At 41.3% G+C, this 23,502-nt stretch overlaps 1 protein-coding gene across 1 annotated transcript; it reads right to left on the reverse strand.

Annotated features, from left to right (window-relative positions):
* Positions 1-2,353: 2,353 nt before the first annotated feature.
* On the reverse strand, positions 2,354-22,996 carry rcbtb1.S (regulator of chromosome condensation (RCC1) and BTB (POZ) domain containing protein 1 S homeolog; the record flags this gene model as incomplete). Its single annotated transcript, NM_001091080.1, is given in 12 exon segments — positions 2,354-3,508; positions 3,666-3,796; positions 5,170-5,321; positions 5,816-5,942; positions 7,065-7,255; positions 8,559-8,698; positions 9,006-9,113; positions 10,165-10,323; positions 11,568-11,734; positions 17,523-17,673; positions 19,954-20,121; positions 22,794-22,996. Coding segments are annotated over 12 exon segments (1,803 nt in total). The 3' UTR covers positions 2,354-3,367.
* Positions 22,997-23,502: the final 506 nt, after the last annotated feature.

A 23,502-nucleotide genomic window follows, 5' to 3' on the forward strand; every position in this document is an offset into this window, starting at 1 on the left:
ACATTGTACTCCATCACTGCGACACTCTCATTACAAATCAAACACACACACTTCCCCTTGACTTCCATAAAGAAGTATTCATTTTCCCACCGTGTCTGAAATTTTCTACACTCACTTGCTATCTTGCGTTTCTTAGGTGTTGTCATTTTCAGTGCGCTGTGGCAAAATTTTTCTTTCCTGAATTTTGTTTTGTAGATATACTGGAACTGCCTTGATTGATCAACTCAGTAGCTCCACCCCTAGACTAGGTCCTAGATGACGAGTTAAAACCAACTCAGTAGCTGCAGCTCCACCTCTAGACTAGGTCCTAGATGACGCGTTAAAACAAACTCAGTAGCAGTAGCTCCACCTCCTAGCCTAGACGTCACTCAGACTAGGTCAGACTAGGAAGGTCCTATAAGGCTAGCTAGCACTTATGTTTGGGTTAGTGAGCAGGGAGTTGCAGTTCTGCAGTAACAATGGTTCTTACCTTTGCGATGCCCGGGATGTGCAAGGTCCAAAGCATAGTCACCTCTTTGTGCAGTTTGTAGGCAGCCAGTGGGGTCACCATATCGCCAGACACAGCGCGTCACATTGTTGCCCTGGTTGTGCGATCTCCTTCCAGTTCCACAGAGATCCCTTCTGGACCAGTTCCGGAGTGACATAAATGAGGTCCGCCAAAACCCCTGCCTGTCCCATTACCTCCACGGCAGCCTGCTCCCCTCCCCGTGGGGATCCCATCAGCCCCGCAGTAATGTGCGCATGTGTCCGCATCCACTATTTCTCTCTGCAGCCTGGCGGATTTGCGCTGAACTCTCACAGCGTGTCATTGGGGCTGAGAGGTTCGCGCAAGCAGCACAGTCACTGCAGCTCTGCACAGGACAACGACCCCGCCTTCATCATTGCCGGTATTGTCAGCCTTCTCTGCCCTTAAAATTAATTAAATAACTGAGCGCAATATGCGGGCCATATCCTGTAACTTTTGCAATTTGCTGCCGGGCCAATCAAAAACGGATCGCGGGCCGCATTTGGCCCGCGGGCCGTAGTTTGGACACCCCTGATTTAGACCAAGTTCTTTGTGGTTGCTTACTCTGAAAACTTTTTGACGTCAGCCCTTCGAGGGCCAGGCTCTTCAATAGATGCTCCTTACAGGATGTTACATGAGGAGAAAGTATTTCTCAGACCAATCAGTATCTTGTCTAAAGTTTTTTTCTAAGTTCCACATTATTTAACTAATTGTATTGCTGCCCTTGGAGCCTCCAGCATCCTCTCGGTAGGAGGATGCAAATATAGATATAGTCATACAAATTTGAGATTTATTTCAGAAGAAGAGAAGACTTCCGAAAGTCTAGAATGCCGTTTGCTGTGCCAGCAGGAAGGAGAAAATGGGAACTTGCCTCCAAACCTACTCTTTCCTGGACAGTCAAGACCATATCAAGTGCTTGTAAATAGCAGGGCAACGTTTTGTCTAGGGGAGTAAGGTACATTAGACACTTTGTGTGGCAGCCTCCTGGGCATCAGCGGTAGGAAATGATCTTCAGTTACCCCTACTACGTTTCTTTTTAGACTACAGATTCAAGGTTATGTCTTCAGCTCAGGTCCAATTTGGACAGTCTTCTCTTTTTTTTAGCCTTTTGGGCCATATAAATTGAAGTATAATCATCTTCCGTCACTTGTGGTTTAATTGCTTGGATATGACCCATTAGTACATTATAGGTTGACGGGGGATGGCCAGGAAAAAAGAAAATTAATATACTTATCGGAATTTTCTTTTCCTGTCATCCTCCCCGTCAACATGCCCTCCCTATGGTGGCTTTATAAATACTGATGTGAGCCAGGAGAGGGTGGGCTTTATGGGTTCTTAAAATTAACTATCTTCTGTCCAGGCTGGGAGTAGCAGGAGATTAACCTATTAGTGAATTTTCATGTTGACGGGGAGGATGAGAATTTTCTTTTTTCTCAGCAATTCACTTAACTAGGGTAGCACAAAATGATGGATTTTTTTCTTAACCATAGGGAATGGTGGTTTAAATGACGTAATTACCTTATCCAGGGCCAAAACATTCCAGTTGCTGGAACACCTCCCATAGTCCATTTTAAGCAAATGCTAATTTTTTAAAAGTGACTTTTCCTTTGTTATAAGTACCTTGCACTTGATTGTAACTAAATGGATTAATCCATATCGGTAGCAAATTACTATGGAGTTTAAGTGATCTTTAGCAGATGTAAGGTATGGTGATCCAAATGATGACCACTTGATGACCCCCCCCAAGAATTCCAGCTAATCCTATATTTGTACAACATTTATTCCATGGAGTTAGACCAGGATTTGCAGTGACTCAGACCATTTCAATGATTTATTGTGGAAACTTAATAAAAAGGGTCAATATTTATTTTAGATATTAAAAAAAACATGAACTTTAACATGCCATTAAATACAAAAAACAAAACATTTCCAGCCATTCACATAAAGTTATAGCAAACATTAAGTGCACTTAGAAGTTTTACAGACAGCGGTTACAGAGGCTAGGCTTGTACCATGGGTTACGGACCAGCTGAAAATCCTAGAGCACATTACAAGATATAAACAAGACTAGAGGTAACGGAAGAACACATTCATAACACAAGGAAATTGATGAACTAGAAACAGAAGATAGGTATGGAGAGACTAACAATAAAGCTTTTGGCTTAACCTGCATACATATTTTCTACTTGTGTTGCCGACTGCATGGGATATTGCAACATTAAAGAAAAACTAGGTGATCACAGACACCTATTCAAATGTATTTATTTGCCTGTTTGGCAATTTCATGTTGTTCTATAAGAAGCCTAAGAAACCAGCTTTTAGCCACACAAAATAAACAGAACAGTAAGGAATATGTTTAAAATGATCTGCCATTAGGTTGAAGAACACAACCAAGCAAATAAAGAGGCATGTGGGACACCTGAAAACAGTTAATAGTAACTCTTCTTTGCAGTAAGAAGTGAATGGGTGTTGACATGGCAGTATTCATATTAAAATCTGGAGGGGCATGAGTGTCTTATGCAGAGCTAGACACAAAAATCTCAAATGGAATTACATGCGTTGTGTTCAGCAGTACAGCAGGCTCTTCTATCACAGATGCACCTCCAGGAATTAAGGGCCAAACCCTTTATAATTTGGATGAAGAGCAGCAATGCCCCATACATATAAAATCTTCATATATAGAGTAAATTAACCTTTTCGGCAAAAAATGGTCAGGCACAGTCTGAGCCGACTCACTCTGGGGCCCCTTAATACTAAAGTTAATTCTCAACAAAAGGGGTAAATCAATACAAAAAGTAGTCTGAATTAAAAGTGCTGTAATTTTACCATAAAGGTACACTTCCCCATTTAATGAAAGACTCGTCAGTTCTTGAATCCCCCACTTCTGCCAGCCTTCACGATGAAGTCTTTTAGCAGCATTCCATCCATTTGCCAGAATGCATCAGTCTGTGTGACGTCTGTCAGATGATTGACACTAAACCGGAAACAAAATTCCTCCAAATCCTGAGGGGTGGGAAATAGTTTACGGTTATTTATTGCATATATAATATATTTGCGTTAAGGATGTGAGCAGTAATCGATCGAATCCAGTAGATTATACCACTTAAGTGCCCACTGAACTACAGTGAACCAACAGCAGGGGAATACCTATATTACATACCTCAGCCTCATAACGGACAGCAGCAGAAAGCAGGAGAAATGCATTATCCACAGTTATTCCTCTCTTGATAATGTCCTGACACAGCTTCTTCAGTCTGTCTTCACAGTAGGATGTAGCCAGATCCAACAGCCCTGGAGGGAAATAAACCCAGCATTCCTAAAACCCCTGGAAACTCAAGGAAATGCAGCACAGACAGTAGCAAACTGATACAGAAGTAAATCCACCACAAGGGGGGGGGGGGTTGGGGAAAAACCCGACACTCCACCTCTTAAAGATAGAAAAGAATCTCACAACGGACCCTTCCTAATTCACCTATGGAGCTAGGATCCAACAGTGTATAAAAATAAAATATATCATTAATGGCTCAGAGGTGTGGGGACAAGAAGATCCCAGAAGCAGTTAACTACGCAGAAAAATACAGGGGGACCTAAATCTTAGTGTAAATTTACTGGCCTGAGCACTTGTAGTTTGTGTTCATTTTTATATTTTCAGTGGTTTGAGATATTAAAAGTAAATACAGCTAAGATTAGCACTGCTAATCTAAAAATGCAATTAGTTAAAATAATGTAAATTGAAATGTACAGGGAAGCATCTGGAGTAGGTTTACTTCATTTAATGTTTGGGTTTAAACTCTCTTTTGTATAGTTTGTCCTTTTAAAAAGTAGGATTGAATTAAGGCCCTTTTATCACTGCTCTTGGCGACTGCTGACTTTGGGCCTGGAGCACTTAATGTTCTGTCTGCTGCATTTTAAAAGTGAATTAAAAGTGTAGCAAAATGCAGAGCGAAGATTTGTCACGTTCAAGGGAGCTTTGTACTATAATGATCCCATTCTCTCTTGCTCCTTACTCTGCAGGGTTGCCTGTTTTCTGCAGAGCTAAATCCATTCAGTAAGGCACAACTGGAAGCTACTATGAGGCCTTTAATGAAAACTAAAGCATAAATAAAGAGGTAGCTAGAATGTTGAATGTTGTGTTTTGGGCTTCTGTATTGGCCCAAGGCCCCTTTAGCAGTAAAGATCTGTGTCTCCAAAGATGCCCCAGTAGCTCCCCATCTTCTTTCCTGCTGATTCACTGCACATGCTCTGTGCTGCTTTCACTTACTGAGCTTAGAGATAGACTCATAATATACAGTATACAGACTATAAATGTCAATATAAGACTGCAGCACAGAAACCAGTGCAATTAGCATAAGAATTTAATAATCAGCCCTGTAGCATCAGTTTATATTACAGGCCAGCCTCATCTTCTGCTTAACAATTTGTGACGACCCCTAAGCTTAGCTTCTCAACAACTGCTCAGAGCCCACTGAGCATGTGAGTGTCACAGACACTTTCCAAGATGGTGACCCCCTGTGACAAGTTTGAAGTCCTGGATCATTGCTGCTATTGACAAGCTGAAACGTTAGGCTGGTGCAATAAGCTCAGCATATAAAATAAGGCATTTTTAGCCAAATTAATTTTTAGGGTTTAGTTTTCCTTTAAGAGCCAAAAAGTGGTAAGCTTACCTATAGCATCTTCTGGTGGTAGGTCCACGATGTCTGTATACAGATATTCTAGAAAGGCACGGTACACCGAGTATGAAAACTGGTCAATTTCAATTATGTCCTTATTATTCTCATTCCAGTGGGACTGAAACATTGTCCGAAAATGCTCACACCTGAAAACATTTAAACTTCTTAATTTACACAAATTTGGTTTTAGATTACAGAAAGTTAATTAGATTATGGTTTAACATTCTGAAAATTTAAATATCTACAGTAAAAAAAGAAAAGGAACAAAATATGTATTCTAAGCAACTCTCCAAATAAACTTTACTGAATTGTCAATATTTGTTTTGAAAGCAGGTTTTCTGCATTACTGGCTCTGACTCCTGAAACAATGGCAGATGATTAACAGACCTAGATTGAACTGAACTTGAGTCAAAACCCGAAAGGAACATAAAACAAATACTTACAACCACAATTACATTTAAAAATTCCACTGATTTATTATGTCGCTTACTTAATATGCCCCCCCATTATTAAAAAAACGAGTAGGTACCCCTATAAATTAGCTCAACAGGTTTGTTTAGCCAAGAGTCAATCCAATTACATAATGTAAGATGATTGGTCGAGACTGGGCTCTGAGTATATACAAGCACATGCATATTACCTTATTTTCAAGACTGCTTTATGCACATGTATATATTTCCCATCAACTCTGAATTTCAAGTCAGATGTTTCCTCAATGTCAAATTCCTTTTTGAGAGACTCTGCAACTGTAAGGAAGTCATCATGTTCTAGGCAAAGAATAAAAAGCACATGTTGATTTGTAGCTTTCAACACTTCTATATTGGTTACCTCTTCCTATTCACAATACAACTACCCATTCCAAGGACAGATGTACATGCTAACCCCTCCATACTGGCTCAGCATAAAGATAAGATGAAGCTCCGTTTCATAGATTTTACACATTCTTTTTGAACTGTAAAACCCAATGATCTGCCTACTAGGCCCAAGCAAACAGCAGAAGATTGAAAACCATGTCTGAAGTTCTCTGATCTCCTGTCCCACAGGCCCTTGTATCTCAGTGTATTCAGTCTACACCCATACAAGTGGGGGGGGGGGGGGGGGGATTTGCACGCAACATAATTTGGCACAAAATGTATATTACTGCCTTTGAGTACAGTGTGATTGAAAAATTTCAACAATGTTCTCTATTCATGTTATAATCTCCTATATACATCATAACTAGTATTTGGTGTGATCTGAGGGAAATTCATGATATGAAGTTCAAAGCAAAAATTTAATTACTAGGTATACTTTGAAATTGCTATGTCCTGAAAATAGTTCCTAGGAAAATTAAAAATCAATCCCTAATGGTTGGGGCAGACTTAGTTGCAACTTCAGCAGAGAAAAAACCCACCCGAACTGCCTTCCGTCTGCTTAAATGAAGAATCGCCTGCGCTAATGCACTCGCGGCGCTTCGATTTCCGAAGTTGCCTCACGAGAAAACTTTGGACGACTTCGGAAATCGAAGCTCCGCAAGTGCATTAGCACAGGCGATTCTTCACTCAAGCATAGGGAAGGCAGTTCTGGGAGATTGTCGCCGCGCAGAAGAGGCGATTAGTCGCCAGGCGACTAAATCTCCCCGTCTGCCCCAACCCTAAGGAATGCACCTGAAACAGCACAAAAAAACATTTAGTTTAGATTTTAATGCAAATGAAAAGCTCAAACCAGCAAAACAAAGTTAAAGCCTAGTTATATGGCAGACATCTGTAATTTGACAGTTTTTGGTCTTTGTTATAGGATAATTACTTGTAGTTTGCAATCAATTGTTTTCTTTGCTAGGCACTAGGTATATATCCAGAGTTTGGCTGCCAATGCAAGCCTGCCTAGCATACAAGCAGAAAGACAATTACCCACTGAGAGGAATCCCCACGTTACAGGTGGATTGGAGAAACAGGCAAATACATCATCTGTGCAGGCGAAGTGCGTGAGATGTGGAGAAAGAAGACACTGCCCTCGACACAAGCCCCACATGTAAACTTGCCCACTCTGGGATTTAGCAGCAGATATGTTGGTAGAATGGCAAGCTGCAACTTCCACCATCCTTTGAAAAAAAGGAAATATCCCTAAACCTCATTCTGTAAACATTTAGTTTTATTGTGAATCTCATTCAAACAGATCTTAAAGGTTGAATCAATGAGAAAAGTAATTCAAGAGTTTATTACAGATTAAAACTTTACCATATAAGTACAGATTTATATCAATAGTAACTTACAATCAACACAGCTTCATAGGCTAAAATCTGAAGGCATGTTAAAGTGGAGCCACTCGCCAGTATGTATAGTACTGTGCAAAAGTCTTAGGCACCTAGTCGTTTTAAGGGCATCCCTATGGATTCCTTTACATAACTGCAAAAGGACACAAAGCAACAAGACAACTTCAGCAAGGACTCACCAGTGTAAAATCTACTGGGATCATTTGGAAAGCAAAGTGTGCAGTTTCTAGAGGTGCTTTTATGGCTTAAATGTAGCAACTTGCAGAAGTAATGTTTTGGCTAAGTTTACTTCACTTTAAAGAAAAAAAATGTCCTGAATATTTTATTAATGAATTAATTTCAAGCATTTGGGCTTTTACAGCATTTTTACCGGAGCCTTACTTTGTGCATACAAAGTTTGCTCCCATTTTCTACAAGTTCCCCTTTTAAAGATTAAAAAACAAAACAAAAAAAACTCTATAACACATTCAAGTATATGAAAATTATCCTGCATGGTAGCCTCTACCCATTAAAAACATTTTAAAAAAAAATCCTCGTTCGACATTAAGCAGGGATGCAATTTCTAGGACTTAGTTTGTTCATCTGTGCATTAACTTCTAATATGACGTGGAGAGTGCTATTCTGCGACAATTTGTGGTCTGTTTCAGTTTATTATTTGTGGTTTTGAGTGACTTAGCAGCTATCCAGTCTGCAATTTCAGCAATCTGGTAGCTAGTAGTGATGTGCGGGTCGGGTTAAAACTGCACCCAATCTGCCTGCACTCGCACAGACGTGTGGCTATAAAACCAGCAGTGTAAGGGGGAGAGCAGGAGGAAGAGCTTGACCCGGCCCGCACATCACTAGTAGCTAGGGTAAAAATGAGCCTAGCAACAGTGCACGGTTTTAAATAGACTGGAATATGAATAGGAAAGGTACTGAATAGAAAGAGGAGTAATAAAAAGTAGCAATAACTATAAATTTGGAGCCTAACAGAGCTTTTAGATGGGGTTAGTGACCCCCATTAGAAAGCTGGAAACAGCCAGAAGAACTAGATAAGAGGGAAGCCATTTAAAGCAATGACACGATTGTTTATTACAGACCGTTTTGTTTATAGACTAAGCAAAACATTTTACCAGCCCGTTTGTGCTCTTACCTCTCATTTGTACCAACTTTTACAGGCACAGTTTGATTGCTTTTATTCCCAATTCCCAACTGTCCATGACTGTTGGCACCCCAAGCATATAGTACACCTTGATCACTTAGTGCCAAGCTGTGGGCATAGCCAAGAACTACCTGCCAATAAAACAAGCGGTTACAGGTGAAACTATGGATTGTGTATTATTAAACAAGGCCACAAACATACAATTCAAATAACTGCCTGTCTGGGTGTTCTTACTGTCCATAACATACAAAAGTTTAGAACCTAGACTTATGAGACCAAGATATTTGGCAGAAATCACTTTCTACATAAACATATCTGAAATGTTCTATGAGGACAAGTCATTTTTATTATTTGGCTAATAAATTGATAAATCTCAGAGTTATAGTAAAATGACAACTTGAATTTATTTAATTATATGCACATTATTAAGAGCCTTACCTGTATAATACAAACTGGCTGTGCAAAGACAAGTCGGCACGGCATAAGCTGGTTTCCAGTATTCCCCAATCCCAGCTGGCCAGTGCCATTATAACCCCAACCATATACCTAAAAAACAAGTGTGAGAGGTTTGAGTGAACGCTTTGCCTGTTGGTGGTTTCACAGTGGCTCTTCAGGAAGAAGCTGCGCAATATGTGGGCACTCTAAAAATACATAATAATAATAAAGTGTTGCTAGGAAATTAGTTTACCACAGCATAACCATAAATTCTCTACTTAGGCAGAAGAATTAAACTGCTTTGCAGGGAACAGTGGCATAACTACCGGGGGAGCAGGGGGTGCGATTGGGCCAGGGCCCCCCAGCAGCTCGAGCGCCACTGCACACACGCAAAAAACAGCGTACGGGTGGGGGGCCCAGCAGCAAATCCTGCGCCAGGGTCCGCCCCCCCCCCTCTAGTTACGTTACTGGCAGGGAACGAAGACTTTTGCAACATTGTTTAAAAAGTATCAAGCAGGAGTTAAGCAAATAATGCTTTCAATAGTAATTGTTTCTACAAGTAACTTTAAAAGCACTGAAAAGTTTTAATAAATGTATATTGGAAAGTGGCTTTATTAATTTTTTTTTTTTAATAAGGCAGATTTTTGAGGGTCGATTTGTGCTTTAAACAGGGACACTGTCAAGAAGAGGGGACATAAATCTGCTTTGTATGCCTTAGGCTCTGAATTACATACAATGCACAAACTGGAACCAGTGCCTCTCATTTTTGTTCACATATGTATATTTACCTACATATCTGCAGTGTGTAATAACAGTGCAGGCAATAAAATCAACTTGGTTGGTAAAGAGGACCCTTCTGGTTCCAAGACCAAAGCTATATGTATTTTAATGACCAGATTGACCACCTAGTTCTTGTCTTCTGTCAAATTGCTAGAAGGTCAGAATAGAAATATACCTATAGACCTAACAAAGTCAGCCTGTGCAAAGCCTAAATAAGGTGACCGCTCTTTTAAAGCCACGATAGAATCCTCTTTTACTAGACTTAAATATGATGGAAGTGTAAAGCATGCCTTCTGCCTTTTAATAAAATGGCAAGCTTGATCCAAAAGACTGCTAGCCTTCACTAGGTACAAAAACGAATTATAGCAGATGAATTACATACATGCCCATTGTCTGTTATAGCCATGGAGCTGGTCTGCCCAGCTGCAATCGATACAACTACTTTGCTCTGAAGGGAACTGGACACTTTGCGTGGAACAGACTGGTTTGCAGTGGTGCCAGAGCCAACTTGTCCAGAGTTATTGTAGCCCCAAGAAAAAACCTAAAATGAAAGGCATTAGATATTTTATTACAACAGTAATTTTCTTTAGTCAAGCAGCTTGCATAAAGATCATAAGTCAATATATAATGGTCTCAAGTCCTTGCAGAAAGTTTGCCACAGCCCAAAGTCTGGATGTGAAAAATCACACACTTGTGTAAACATATGTTCTTATTTTAGCATGCTTGTGTAAAAGCCTTGTGAAGGACAGAGCTACTGCACAAAAACCACCACTAGTAAGAGGGACCAACACTTGCAGCACATTTCTCAGCTGCAGAAGAGATTCAGGCAGAACTGAAATGTAACAGGATGCACCAATATTAGATGCCTTGTTAGGGGTGATGGGCTTAATTTATGACCATATTAAAGGAAAGAAACTAGACATTTCAGATGTACACTGCACAGGAAACTGCTTAAATAAATAGGAAAACATACGGATATACTTATTTCCATCATTTCCGGTGTTTGTGTTGCTAGTTATGTTGGTCACACCAGTTGCAGTATCAGTTCAAATTAGAAATGGAAGTATCTAAGTTAGAGGATTTTAGCATGACTTATGTTATCAACTCCTGTACCCTCAAAGTGGGTATGCCTATCTAGCCAAAGCATTCATACATTAACAGAGCTACAAGTAGCCACAGAACATTAGAATTTGCAGAAACCAAATGTTACAACCAGTTCAAAGTTCCTGTATCCACCATGTATGTACAGTTATAGGACTTTGTTATCCAAAATGCTTGGAAACTGAAGTTTTCCGGATAACTGATCTTTCAGTAATTTTAGGCTGGAGTTGCATACAGTTAGGATTAATTATATCTTAGTTTGGATCAAATACAAGGTACTGTTTTATTAGTACGGAGAAAAGGGAAATCATTTTTAAAAATTTGATTATTATAAAATGGAGTCTATGGGAGAAGACATTTCCATAATTTCCTTTCTGGATATCTGGATCCAATACTTGTTATTTAAAGGGGGGGGCCTTTTCCCCTGCAGACTGAAAGAATTGATGCCAGAAGTCAGTTAGGACAGCATTGTAGTCTGATTGGTAGGATCCATCATGGTTTTCTTTAAAATCTGCAAACTATCAGTATATATCTTTTTTTGTAAAAAAAAACATTTTTGGCAGCTCAGATTGTGTTAGTGCACAAATAGAGGTGTTAAATTTTTTTTTTTTTTTTTTTAATTTTTAAGTCCTGTAGGCAAAAGTACTTGTATTAAGTCATGGGAAGGGCATGCAGTCTACTTACCTCTCCATCTGATGTCAAAGCCATTGAATGGTGGGAGCCACAAGCCACCTTTATTACTTTTTTTGACAACAGTTCCATGCAAACCTGGACAGGAGTGGTCCCTTGGATTGTATTACCATTGCCTAGTTGGCTATAACCATTATGTCCCCAAGAATAAACTTCTCCATCTGTATAGAAACAGATAAATAATGCAGGGTGTTAATATCCATTACCACCTATGTAAATATACAAAACAGACACTGGAGTAGAATTAAAATCTACATTCAGATATGCATGCCAACCACTGTACTTTTTTTTTTTTTTCAAAGTGTTTTTATTAGTTTTCAAAGCATGTTTTACATATTTTGAACAATTAGCACATCCAAGCATGGATGCACAATAATTTTTTGGTGTCAAAAGGACATGCATATAAAGAGGGAAAAAAACAGGAAATTGTTTATACATACCGTAATTTCTGTTTCCTGGTCACTCTCCATGGCAGCATTCACCAATGGGTTAACATCCCCGTGGGCCAGCGGACAGGACCTCCCCCAATAGCTCAAAAGGTTACACTTCCCTTCTCCCCTCAGTCTAATTATAAAGCTTGTCCTCAATGAGGGTGGGAAACTCCCTGGTGAATGCTGCCATGGAGAGTGACCAGGAAACAGAAATTACGGTATGTATAAACAATTTCCTGTTTTCCCATAGTCACCCATGGTCAGCATTCACCAATGGGAATTACCTAAACTAAAATGAGGGGCGGGAATAATTGCATAACAGAAAATTTTATTCAACATAAGTGTAATACAGATTGCAACACTTTTCTCCCAAATGCTGCTTCTTGGGAGGCCAATACATCTAATTTATAATGTTTCACAAACGTATTGACTGAAGACCACCTTGCCGATTTACAGATGCTGTCAGGCGACACCCCAGCCTCTGTCGCCCAGGAACTCGCCAACGCCCTGGTAGAGTGAGCCTTCAACCCTTTGGGAACCTTCCTGCCTGCCACATTGTAAGCCTTAGCGATGGCTGCAACAATCCAGGAACTGATGGTTCTCTTAGTTGGAGCTTGACCTTTCCTTGAACCGTTAGGAATTACAAACAGTTTCTCTGATTTTCTCCATGTCTTCGTCCTTTCCAAATAGATTTTAATGGCTCTCACTAAATCCAAAGTATGCCATACTACTTCTTCTTCTGACTTAGGATCTGGACAAAAGGACGGAAGAATCACCTCCAGATCTGAGTGAAACTTAGAAACGACTTTAGGTAAGAACCCAAATGCAGGTCTTAACACCACCTTGTCTTCAAATACCGCTGTATGTGGCTCCGAGGCTGCTAAAGCAGACATTTCCCCTACTCTGCAAGCCGAGGTTATCGCCACTAGCAGCACTACTTTTAAAGTCATGTTCCATAATGAGGACTTTTGCAATGGCTCGAAAGGTGCTTTTGTTAACACTTTCAAGACAAAAGGAAGGTTCCATGGAGGCATTAAAGAATCTCTTTACTAGTGGATCTTCTGCCCACGTATTACCAGTCAGGGCTGAGATTGCCGATATTTGACCTCTTAACGTACTTGATTGTAGATTTTTCTCATATCCTGAGAATAAAAAACTTACAACCATTGCAGAGGATGGAACCAAAGGATCTTCTCCTTTTCCTGTGACAAACTCCGCAAACTTTCCCCACACCTTGTAATATTGAGAAGAAGTATTACTTTTCCTCGATTTCAACAGATTTATAACTTCATCTGTAAGCGAGAGGCTCCTCAATCTTTCCCTCTCAACCGCCAGGCCATCAAAGATAAATGATTGTGCTCTTGTATCTGGATTGCTCCCTGCGACAACCATCCTGGGAAGTTCGGAATTATCATTGGCTCCTCTATTGCCAACTTCTGGAGAAGAGGAAACCAAGGCCTCCTGGGCCAATAGGGAATTATTGCAATTGCCTCTACTTTCTCTCTCCTTATCTTTTTCAATATCCTCCAGATTAAGGGAAATGGTGGGAAAACATAGATTAAGTCCTCCGACCACCTTTGGCTCAAGCCATCCACTGCATAAGTCCCTTTGCAAGGGAATCTTGAATAGAATTGGCGACATTTCTTGTTCTGTGGGGATGCCATGACATCTATCTTTGGCTGCCCCCACCTTCTTACGATTTCCTTGAAAATGTTTTCGTGTAGGCTCCATTCCCCTGGGTCTATCACTGTTCTGCTGAGGAAGTCTGCTTTTAGATTCTCTCTGCCTGGAAGGTGAATCGCCGTTAATCCTTCCAGCCAGCCTTCTGCCCATTGAAACAAGGGTTTTACTTCTTCCATCAGTGACATGCTTCTGGTGCCCCCTTGTTTCACCACATATGCCACTGCCATGGTGTTGTCGGTTACAATCTTTACTTGTTTGTCTTTCAACAGGTGTGCAAAAGAAAAAAGAGATTGCTTTATGGCTCTTAACTCTAGAATGTTTGATGAAACATTTTCTCCTTTCCAGGTGCCTTGCACGTATCTTTCGCCTATGTGGGCTCCCCACCCCATGCTTGATGCATCGGTGGTTACCATCACCCACTCTGGCTCTTCTAAGGGCACTCCTATTGACAGGTTCTGCCGACTGCACCACCAAGTTAAACTTGTTTTTATCTCTTGTGGCACCTCTATTTTCTTTTGTAAATGTAAGTGAGGATGTCTCACCTTCCTTAGCAGAAAATTCTGCAAGGGCCTTGTGTGCCATCTTGCCCACCTGACTATTTGACAGGTTGCCGACATGGTTCCCAACACTTTTAAACATTGTTGTACTGAGACACTCTTCTGCTTTCTGAATGTTTTTATCAGCTCTATCACCTTTCTTTGTCTCTCCACTGGAAGACTGACTAGATTTTGATCTGTCTGAAAAAGGGCCCCCGGATATTGAAGAATTTGTTTGGGGTCCAGATTGCTTTTTTCTTCGTTTACTACCCATCCGTGGGCTAGAAGAAATTCTTTCACTCTGTAAGTATGTATCCTGGCTTCGGATCTTGAGTTTGCCACCACCAGAATATCGTCTAGATAGTGATACACTGCCAAACCTTCTTTTCTCAGTTCTGCTATAAGTGTCACTAGCACCTTCGTAAAAACTCTTGGAGACTGGGATAGACCAAATGGTAGGCACCTGAACTGCACATGCAGATCTCCTACTGCAAATCTCATAAACTTTCTGTGCATGCTTGCCACTGGTATATGAAAATAAGCATCTCTCAGGTCTATGCTCGTCAGCCAATCGCCCACAGACACGGCTTGCATAATGGAGGCTAGAGACTCCATCTTGAATTTTCTGGCTCGCAAGAACTTGTTCACTCTTCTCATGTCGAGCACCGGTCTTAATGTTCCTGATGCCTTTTTTTATCAGAAAAAGTCTTGAGTAAAGGCCCTTGAATTTCTCCTCTGTAGGAACTATTTCTATCGCCTTTGACTCGAATAGCTGGTTCAAGTATTCTTGTACCACCTCTGCATTTTCGTTTCCTACTTTGAACACTGACTCGATGAAAAAATCTTTCCTGGGTACAGACGAATTCCAGTAGACATCCTGTCTCTATCACTCCTTGCACCCAGGCATCTTGAATGGTTCTGGCCCAGACATGTGAGAACTTGGCTAATCTGCCTCCTACCATGCTCTGGGCCCTGCCACCTTCATTGCTGATTGGAAGTAGAAGGGGCTGAGGAGAAACCACTCGATCTTCTTGACGTCCCCCTAGAGTTTTGACGTCCTGAACTCCACGAGGTTTGCCTAGAATATTCTCGCCCCGGCTTATATTGTCTGGAGCTTTTAAATGTTTTATCCCTAGCTTTTCCATAGCTGGGTTCATAACGGCCTTTCTTAGCTGGATTTTCTTGTGGGAGAAACACACTCTTGCCTCCAGATATTTTCTTTATAATAGCATCTAGCTTTTCACCAAATAACATTTCTCCTTCGAACGGTAGTTGGCATAGGTTAGATTTGGATGCAGTATCTGCTGCCCAAGATTTTAACCATAGTGCTCTCCTGGCTGCCACTGACAAATGCACGAGATCGATTGAAGCTTCCGACAAACTCTGTCGCCATTTTACAATCTGATAGCATTTCCAATAGCTTTGGTCTCTTTACATTAGATGAAATTGCCTCACCAAGCTCAGACAGCCATACTTTTAATGCTCTAAATACTGAGGTTAGTGCAACCGCTGGCTTACAGGCTGCCCCTGCTGCTCCAAATGCCTTTCTCAGATTAAACTCCATCTTCTTTTCCATTGGTTCTCGAAATAATGCCGCATCATCCACTGGAAGGGTCGTCTTTTTGGCCAATCTGACTATGGCTGCATCTACTTTTGGTGGTGACTCCCAAAACTTTGACTCTTGTTCCTCAAAGGGGTATTTCTTATTGAATTTCCCAGCTGTTTGGGCTCTCTTTTCCGTCTTCTTCCATTCTGTCATGATAATCTCCTTGATGGAAGAATGCACAGGAAAACCTACCGCCTTCCTCCTTGAAGAGGGAAATAGCTTATCTGCTGAAGAGACTTTTGCCGATTCCACCGGAAAGGTCAGGGTTTGTCTGACTGCTTTTATCAGGGGATCAATAACAGCTATATCAAAAGTGGATTCCTCCTCTGATTCCACTTCTCCTTCCTCTGATCCCACCTGTGAAAAAGCTTCGGGATCTTCCGACAAATCTCCTTCTGAGACATCAGACAATGATTCCATCTGTCTCGAATGTCTAGGTCTCTTTTTGGCATTCGATACTTCCTGGAATCCTTGAATAACTGCTTGTTTTATCACTGAAGCCAAGGACTCCGCAAACATTGATTTTCCTGCGACATAGAAGTACCAGGTTCCTGACGTGCTTCTGCAGAAACTGAAGGCTTTTCAGGTGACTTTTCTTTTCTTCCTTCTGAGGCAGGAAGGCTGAACATAAATAACAATGTATTAAAATCAAGCCTGCTGTCCTGCATAATTATTCCACTCTCTTAAAACCTCACCTTTTCCCTCTGGGTTGAGAGGTTTTCCCCGTCATACCAGGTTCCATAGTTGAACTAGGTAAAGAGAGTAACATAATTCAGCAACTTTCCTTTTTTTTAAAAAAGGGGTTCTCCAGCTGAAAACTCACATAAAACATCACATACCTGTAACAAGTGCTCTTACTGCTCAGCATACACTGCTTGGCAAAATGGCACCCACAGGAAGTGTGGTCTCTTTAAATAGGGGGAGGTTGAACTCTGCCCCTATGAACTTTATCCCAGAGTGTAAGGGCCTTGCGCAACCTTGCGCCTGTATAAGCGCTACTTTTGCTTTACTTTTGGCGCCGCATCGTCCATTCAAACTTGCGCTGCCTTCCCTTATCCATAATGGCCGCCCGGCCACTTCCGCCCTTACCTCCTGTCTTCCCCAGCTATGCGTCTCTCCATTACCAAGATGGCCGCCGGGAACTTGCACGCGGACGTCACTTCCACCGCCAGCATGCTGCTATGCAAGTCTTCCGCGTCTCTTCAGCGCGCACATCCCTGCACCGGCTTCTCCTAACCCATTCACAGGGAGGATCGCCGTGAGACAGCACACTGTCCCTCTGCTTATAGAAATCACCTGACCCGCAAGCGGGAGGAGAGATCTTGCTCCAGGTAAACTCGACCCTGCTAACCCCTGAAAGGGGAGCTTTTTAGGCATTTACCCTCCTGTTCCATAGTTAGTCTTCTTCCTATAAGATAATACTATCCACCGGCCCGGACAAAAAAGACTGAGGGGAGAAGGGAAGTGTAACCTTTTGAACTATTGGGGGAGGTCCTGTCCGCTGGCCCACGGGGATGTTAACCCATTGGTGAATGCTGACCATGGGTGACTATGGAAAAAGAGAAATAAAAAAACAACCACTGTACATTTAATAGGAAATAATGCTTTATATTTGGTGGAGGTTCTATGAATGTTATTTAGAAGACTTTAGTCTACTACAGAAATGACAAGAACATAGCCACAACACTATTACCTTCATTGCACAACAAAATATGAGGGCCACTGCCATAACTTAGATCTTTAATTTTCTTGCCACAAAGTACATCAAGTCTTCTGGGCATTATGGCGCTCTGATTGTCTCCTGTTCCCAGGCAATTGCTGCTGTTCATTCCAAAAACAAATACCTGGAGAACAAAAGAAAAAAAAGTCATACACCATATCATGTAGCTAATACAGTCAAAATATCCAGAGTATTTTGGAAAAGTGAGTCGTTCTGTATTCATATACAGAGACGGTTAAGTATCTGCCACAAAGGAATTAACACCTAAAGGAAAAGCAACACCAAAAAAATGGGGCTTAAAGTAATGAAAACAATGTACTGTTGTACTGCACTGGTACAACTGGTGTGTTTGCTTCAGAAACTACTAGTTTAGAGAAGACTTGTGTAGTGAAGGGGCCAGCCATTCAAGTATAGGATACAAAGTAGATAACAGATAATCTCTGTAGTAAACAATGGGATTCTTCAGAATGTATAAGTTATCTTAGTGTATCCTGTACTTGAATGGCTGCCCCCATGGATACACAGCAGCTTGTTTATATAAATATAGTAGCGTTTCTGAAGCAAACACCAGTTTGCCAGTGCAGGGCAACAGTACAATATATTGTAATTCCTTTAAAACATTTTTGGCGGTACTGTTCCTTTAAAGTGATACCGTCATGGGGAAAAATGTTTGTTTTTTAAATGCAAAATCCGTTTCTCAAGAGCAAAGATTTTTTTTATATCTCATTTTGAAATCAGACATGGGGCTAACATATTGTCAGTTTCCCAGCTGCCCCCAGTCATGTGACTTGTGCTCTGATAAACTTGAGTCCCTTTTTATTGCAAGTTGGCGTGATATCACCCCCTCCCTTCACCCCCCCCCCAGCAGCTAAAAAAAGAGAACAATGGGAAGGAAACCAGATAACAGTTCCCTAACACAAGATAACAGCTGCCTGGTAGATCTAAGAACAGCACTCAATAGTAAAATCCAGGTCCAGCCTGCCAGAAAGCAGTTCCATCCTAAAGTGCTGGATCTTTCTGAAAGCACATAACCAGGCAAAATGACCCGAGATCGCTGCCTACACACCAATATTACAACTAAAAAAAATGTTACAAGTATATGGTAGAGAATTATTTGCAGTGTAATTTATAAGTAACTACATAATTAATCATAAAAATCATGACAGAATCCCTTTAAGGTCCCTAACAGACGTCTTTCGGAAGAGAGGCAGGAAAACAGTCTAGGTAGTAACCAATGCAAACACAAGAGCATAAAAATTTTTTTCAGACAATGCCCAGAATATAAATCATTAGCTCCTGGCAGCAGGCTTCACATTGTGCAAGCGCTTGTCCAATTATAAACGTCACCTTTCCCATGGGACATACATTTAATTTTCAACAGGAGGCACTGGGATAAAGAATTAACACTGCATTCATCTAACAGACTTGGAACAGTCTCTTGTGTGAAGTACACTCTAATAAAACATGTCCTTACAGCGAAGGCCAGGCGAGACTGAAATCAGCCCCAGACAACTAGCAGTGGCTTCTTGTTTTGCATCTGGAAGCTTCTTGCTGGCTCTGGCTGAAATTGGCCTGTGGATTTCTGAAGGTTGATTTCTGCCCCATCTGGCCTTATGTAACCTCTGTCTGGCATAGAGTGAAACAGAGAATGCAATACATAGAAGCACTATGCACAACAGGTAACGCATGCCACAACATATTTAATTATGTGTTTTCTTAGGGACTCCTTTACAGCATTTAGTTTGCAGCATTTATTAAGAACTGCCACTTTACTGGGCTATGCAAGACCAAACTGTGAATACCTGGGAAAATGTGACATAAACTGGCAGCCAAAAAGAAGCAATGCACTAGGGGTAGAAAAAGTAGTTCATTAAAGTGGTTGTTCACCTTAAAATTAACTTTTAGTTTGATGTAGAGGGATATTCTGACAATTTGCAATTGGTTCTCTTTTTTATTTGTGTTTTTTTTTGTTTTTTTAATTATTTAGCTTGCAATCTTGTTGCTTGGAATAAGAGACTGGAATATAAATAGGAGAGGCCTAACTAGAAAGATGAGCAATACAAGTATCATTAACAATACATTTGTAGCCAGAGCATTTGTTTTTTAGATGGGGTCAGTGACCCCCATTTGAAAGCTGGAAAGAGTCAGAAGAAAACAGTAAATAAAAAAATTTAAAAAAAACTATAAAAAAATAAATAATGAAGACCAATTGAACCGTTTCTTAAAACTGACCATTCTATAGAATACTAAAAGTTTAAGGAAAGGTGAACCACCCTTTTAATTCATTGGGAAATGCCCAACATTTTGTCACTGCCCAGAAGCTTTTCAGAGTTGTAAGTGCAATTTCTATTTGAAACATACACGCTTAGTCATGCATTCATTGTGAGATGCAGCATGGTCCTACCTCATTGTTCTGAGTGGTATATATGGCCTCGTTCGCTGAAGAGCCAAAGACACATGCTTGCCGGATGCAGGCCAAATCTTGAGGTGAAAGCAGGGCAAACAAGGGCCATTTTCCAAAATCCACCATGTCTGTGTTGCGATTTGTGCAGGCTATTACTGGTTTACATATCTTAGGAGAAACAAAATTAGACAATAGCTCAAACATTGTAACGACCGCCTCAAAACTATGCTTAATAGGGACATACCCTAATCTCAAAATTAAAGTGGATATGCTCAAGGGGCTCTCATACCCCTTTACTGTTTATATTTAACTGGTTTCACTGTTCATTTGAACAGACTCTTCAGTTCCTCTAAGACAGGGGTCCCCAACCACTGGGCCTCAGACTAGTGGCACGCCGCAAACTATGCCAAACTGGGCCACCTATGGTCCCAGCTGCAGTCTATAATAGCTGCAAAAACAATGAAAAAGGTCCTAATTATCTGCAATCCCAGCTCACTGATGTGCCATTGCCATGACATCAGTTGTGTGAAGCACAGGAAGCTTCTGCTGAACATGATAAGGACCAAAATACTGTTTGGGCAGTTTTTTTGGTAAGTTAAATGCACCCACGCATCTACATCTCCCCCAATAACAATTGTATTCCTTGAAACTGGTTCATGGTGCATAAGAGGTTGGGAACTGCTGCTCTAAGAAAGTACAGCCCAGTAGTATGTGTTAATGTCTGTGTTAATAGGACAAAGCAAGAAAAACATACAGACTTAAATGCATGGGCTGAGGAAGCTGCTACAGAAACAGGACAAGACAATGTCCTGGGAATGAGTGCAACTTAGGGTGAAGACACATGGCGCTACTTAATAGCAGCTACTTGTCATGGCTATAAAATGCCAGAAAACCCCCCTGCAATAGACAATACTGAGAATTGCCTCAATACAGAAGGTTATCCATAAATTCGATTTGAGCATTACCTATTTTTTGTAGCCATGTCAAGTTGCTGCTACTAGTAGTTTGTCTCTTCAAGGCTTCTTGGCCACTGGTACGGATCTTTAAGCAGTATTTGGCGCTCAAAAGAGCACTTTCATTTCTGCCTGAAAGGTTATATCATCTTGCAAATCCACATCCAAGAGCAGGGATCCCCACTATTTAGAACCCGTGAGCAACATTTATAAGGAAAAGGATTTGGGGAGCAACACTAGCATGAAAAATGTTCTTGGGGTGCCAAATAAGGACTGTGATTGGCCATTTAGTAGCATCTATGTGGATTGTCAACCTACATTGAGGCTCTGTTTGGCAGTACAACTGGTTTTTATGCAACTAAAACTTGCCGAGAAATCAAAAATAAGCACCTGCTTTGAGGCCACTGGGAGCAACATCCAAGGGGTTGGAGAGCAACATGTTGCTCACAAGCTACTGGTTGGGGATCACCGCGCTAGAGACTGCCTAGACATAAAAGTCTTACAGATTTCTGTATTATATGCACTTTCTAGTGCTATGGATATGAAAGGCTCCTCTTTAGTCCTTGTGCGCTGCTTCTATCCAGTCTTTGTCCTGGCCAGCATGGGTCAGCCTGATTACAATGGGACTAGTTGTTTCCCTACTTATGGGCAGAAATCAGCAGCTCTTGTTGAACAGTTAAAGCATAAGCCCTCATATGTAATAAAAAGCACTTGGTTTGCCAGGTGCAGTAACCCATAACCAGTAAACACTTGCTATAGGTAATTAGTAGGGATGCACCCAATCCACTATTTTGGATTCTGCCGAACCCTTTGCGAAAGAGTCAGCCGAATACCGAACCCTAATTTGCATATGCAAATTAGTGGTGGGAAGGGGAAAACATTTTTTACTTCCTTGTTTTGAGACAAAAAGTCACGCGATTTCCCTCCCCACCCGTAATTTGCATATGCAAATTAGGATTCGGCCAGGCAGAAGGATTTGTCTGAATCCTGCTGAAAAAAGCAGAATCCCAAACCGAATCCTGGATTCAGTGCATCCCTAGTAATTAGCCCAGTAGCAAACTTTGCACCCTTTATTACTTTTCCCCAAAAGCACTTAAAAGTGCGTTTCTGCTTCAGCGTCCAGACGGATTCTTATCCACGCCGTACCCTGCAGAACAGCTCTGAACAACAAAAACAAAATAGAATCTATTACAGAGAGGCTGCGAGTGGCCGGAACAGGCAACTTTCGCTTTTGATTTCCAAGACGAGAAACGTTCAGAAAAAAGGGGAACTTTGTCACTTCAGGGATTCATTTTTTGCTGGCAGATTTCATTTAACCACAGCCCATGTGTCTTCTCCTCAAATTATTTATGATGCGATACTTAAGAGGCGCTGACAGGGGCACAGCAATAGTAACAAGGGTACCCGGGGGAGAGGGAGAGTTAACACTAAAGGCAGTAATCAGATATTAGGATATACTCAATATATAGCAATATATAGCCAGAGTACTGCGCTGAGCATCCTGGGAGTTGTAGTGCAACATCTGGGGAGCCCAGACCCATGAGTGTAAAGGGTATAAAGGTGATTGGACAAGGTTGGGGGGACTGATTCCTAGTTCTGACACTGTTGCCCCCTATAGGCAGCTACTAACAGCCGATCATTAGGATTCCCATTTGCACTATAGTCTTAATAGAACAGCTCGCGTTTAACGCCAAGACTGCGCGTAATAACGCGGATTACACAGGCGTCGTATACAGGCTCACTATAGCGCAAGGAAATGGGCAGACGGCGCATTATACAAGAAGGCTGTCCATACAGGGGCCCGGAATGTAAGACACACAGGATAAACAGAAACATCACTAATTACATATCCAGCAACCCCCAGTATTAACAACAAGGCTCCGTTACCCGCTCACGCAGCGGACTAGTGTCGGCCGTCTCTTCCCACTCATTAAATGCTTCCGCGCTGGGACAACGACATTCCCTGTTACTGCGCCGGGGAGCTGATCTCTGACTGCGCAGAAAACTACCAGCTGGTCTCTGTCTGAACGAATGAGCCGGGCGGGCAAAAGCCATATCACGTGACCAGTCAGGAAAGCCCGGCTTTGTTAGAAACGCCTCTTTTTTTGCAAGGTGGGAAGGAGGGGAAAAGTGAGGCCGTGTCTTAAATATTAAAGAAGGGCGGTAAATATAGTATTCGTAAAGCTGATTGGTCTTCGGAAGGTCACGGGATCAATGACGCACTCGTATAAATATGGGGGTAGGGCGGGCAGCGCTTGTGAGGCGGATGTTTTATAAAAGGTCTGACAGTGTGTTTATATATCTAATGCGTATAGTGCTGCTTGAGGGCGAAGTACCGTATAGCAACAATAAATTAGTAGAACAAACTTAGGGCAATTGCTATAGTAAATACAAATAAGTGAAACAATACAAATAACTATAAAATACAGTTACATTACAGATTAAGTGACCCCTTTCCCTGTAGATCTTACAGTCTAAATGGAAGGGTAACAGACACAAATTGGGGGATATTAACCCTTTAAGTGCCAGCAGAATTTCACATTTTGGTTACGCGAAATGCCAGCCGTTTTTGAAACATTTTGTGCTCTCTCACTTT

Source organism: Xenopus laevis, chromosome 2S, assembly GCF_017654675.1.
Source record: "Xenopus laevis strain J_2021 chromosome 2S, Xenopus_laevis_v10.1, whole genome shotgun sequence".
NCBI lineage: Eukaryota > Metazoa > Chordata > Amphibia > Anura > Pipidae > Xenopus > Xenopus laevis.